The 1,978-nt window shown below is 34.1% G+C and overlaps 1 protein-coding gene across 1 annotated transcript; it reads right to left on the minus strand.

The window, feature by feature from the left end:
• Nucleotides 1–601: 601 nt before the first annotated feature.
• LOC141685869 (secreted RxLR effector protein 161-like) lies at nucleotides 602–1,009 on the minus strand. The gene has a single exon (XM_074490947.1). The coding sequence runs from the start codon at nucleotides 1,007–1,009 to the stop codon at nucleotides 602–604; it is 408 nt and encodes a 135-aa protein (XP_074347048.1).
• Between the last annotated feature and the right edge of the window lie 969 nt (nucleotides 1,010–1,978).

A 1,978-nucleotide genomic window follows, 5' to 3' on the forward strand; every position in this document is an offset into this window, starting at 1 on the left:
AGTTCATATCCCTACTATTACAAGCTCACAATATTGACCATGTGATAATCATATTATAACACTCCCCTTTGATTGTCACTATAGATCATAGATTGCCTCATTAAAACCTTGTCGAAGAAAAACCCAGTGGGATAAAAACTTTGTCGAAGGAAAAAGAGTACAATCTCCCCTTGGAAAAACTAATCATTCTCTGAAGTTTGTTGTAACAAATTTTAAGTCATCACATTCCAATACTATGTCGCAACTTCCCAAATGTTGAATTCGGTAATGATTTCGTGAATAAATCAGCAAGATTGTCGCATGATCGAATTTGTTGTATATCAATTTCACCATTCTTTTGAAGTTCATGAGTGTAGAAGAATTTTGGTGAGATGTGCTTCGTCCTGTCTCCTTTGATATATCCTTCCCTGAGTTGATCAATGCATGCAGTGTTGTCCTCAAACATGATAGTAGGACTTCTTGTGATATCCGGTAATCCACATGATTCTTGAATATTTTTGATGATAGATCGCAACCAAACACATTCTCTACTGGCTTCATGAATTGTAATAAGTTCTGAGTGATTTGTTGAGGTTGCCACTGTAGTTTGCTTCGTGGATTTCTAGGAAATGGCTACATCACAATATGTAAATAAATATCCAGTTTGTGATTTTCCAAAATGAGGATCTGACAAATATCTAGCATCTGCATATCCGATCAGCTGAGATGTTGAGTTTTTCGGAAAGAATAACCCAAAATCAATTGTTCCACGAAGATAATGAAATATATGCTTGATCCCATTCCAATGTATATCCATCGGAGCAGAGCTAAATCTAGCCAATAAATTCACAGCAAATGCAATATCTGGTCTTGTATTATTTGCAAGATACATAAGTGCACCAATTGCTCCAAGATATGGGATTTCAGGACCAAGAACCTCTTCACCATCTTCTCGTGGTCGAAATGGATCTTTATCAGGTTTTAAAGATCTAACCACCATTGGAGTAGTCAACAGATGAGATTTATCCATGTAAAATATGTTCAAAACCTTTTCTGTATATGTAGATTGGTGGAGGAAAATTCCCGATGACAAGTGCTCAACTTGTAAACCAAGGCAATATTTTATCCTTCCAAGATCTTTCATTTCAAACTCTGTCTTTAGATATATGTGTTAGGTCACACACACTGTAGAGGGAGGTGAATACAGTGTATAGCACAATCAAATCGAACTTTAATAACTCAAGTAACAGAAAACAAACTTTATTGAAACAATAAACTCTGTTACAGTATGGAACTGTTCTCTCTCAGTGATGAACAAATATCACGAGAGCTGCTAGGGTTACAATGAATAATCTTCTCGATTGTGATAACACTTATAGTGTAAACCCTATGTCTGTATTTATATACTACACAGTTACAAGATAATCGCTAATTGATATGGAATATAATTCTGCTTCCTAAAATATATCAATCAGATATCTTTTCTTCCAAGTATTCTATTCTTCATAGAATTCCATCTTCATGCATATCTCTTCTTATGTTTGTCTCGATCTTCTTTCCTTTAACCAGCTGCCTTCCTTATCTGAACGTCCTTCAGTACTTAAATTCTGATATCCATCTTCTGATGATTATCTCCTGATAATATAAGTATTGATATCCTTAAGTCCTGACTTCCAGTAAGTACTGATTTATCCTATTTAAGTAAGATATGAAAATTAAACATAAATCACATTAGCCATGACATTATCAAATATATCTAACAATCTCCCCCAACTTGTAAATTAGTATAATATACAAGTTTTACAGATATTTGATGATGTCAAAAACATTAAGTACAAATGCATGAGAATTTGACTAGATAACTACAACTTACAGTCCTTAAAGTTTTACCAATCTTTAACTTCTGATAACAACATCAGTCTGTATCCATATCAGAATTTAAGTAGTTGTAGATCTTGACTTGGCTTCATCTTCTGATCTCTCTGATGTCAGGAGTTGT

Source organism: Apium graveolens, chromosome 9, assembly GCF_009905375.1.
Source record: "Apium graveolens cultivar Ventura chromosome 9, ASM990537v1, whole genome shotgun sequence".
NCBI classification, from domain to species: domain Eukaryota; kingdom Viridiplantae; phylum Streptophyta; class Magnoliopsida; order Apiales; family Apiaceae; genus Apium; species Apium graveolens.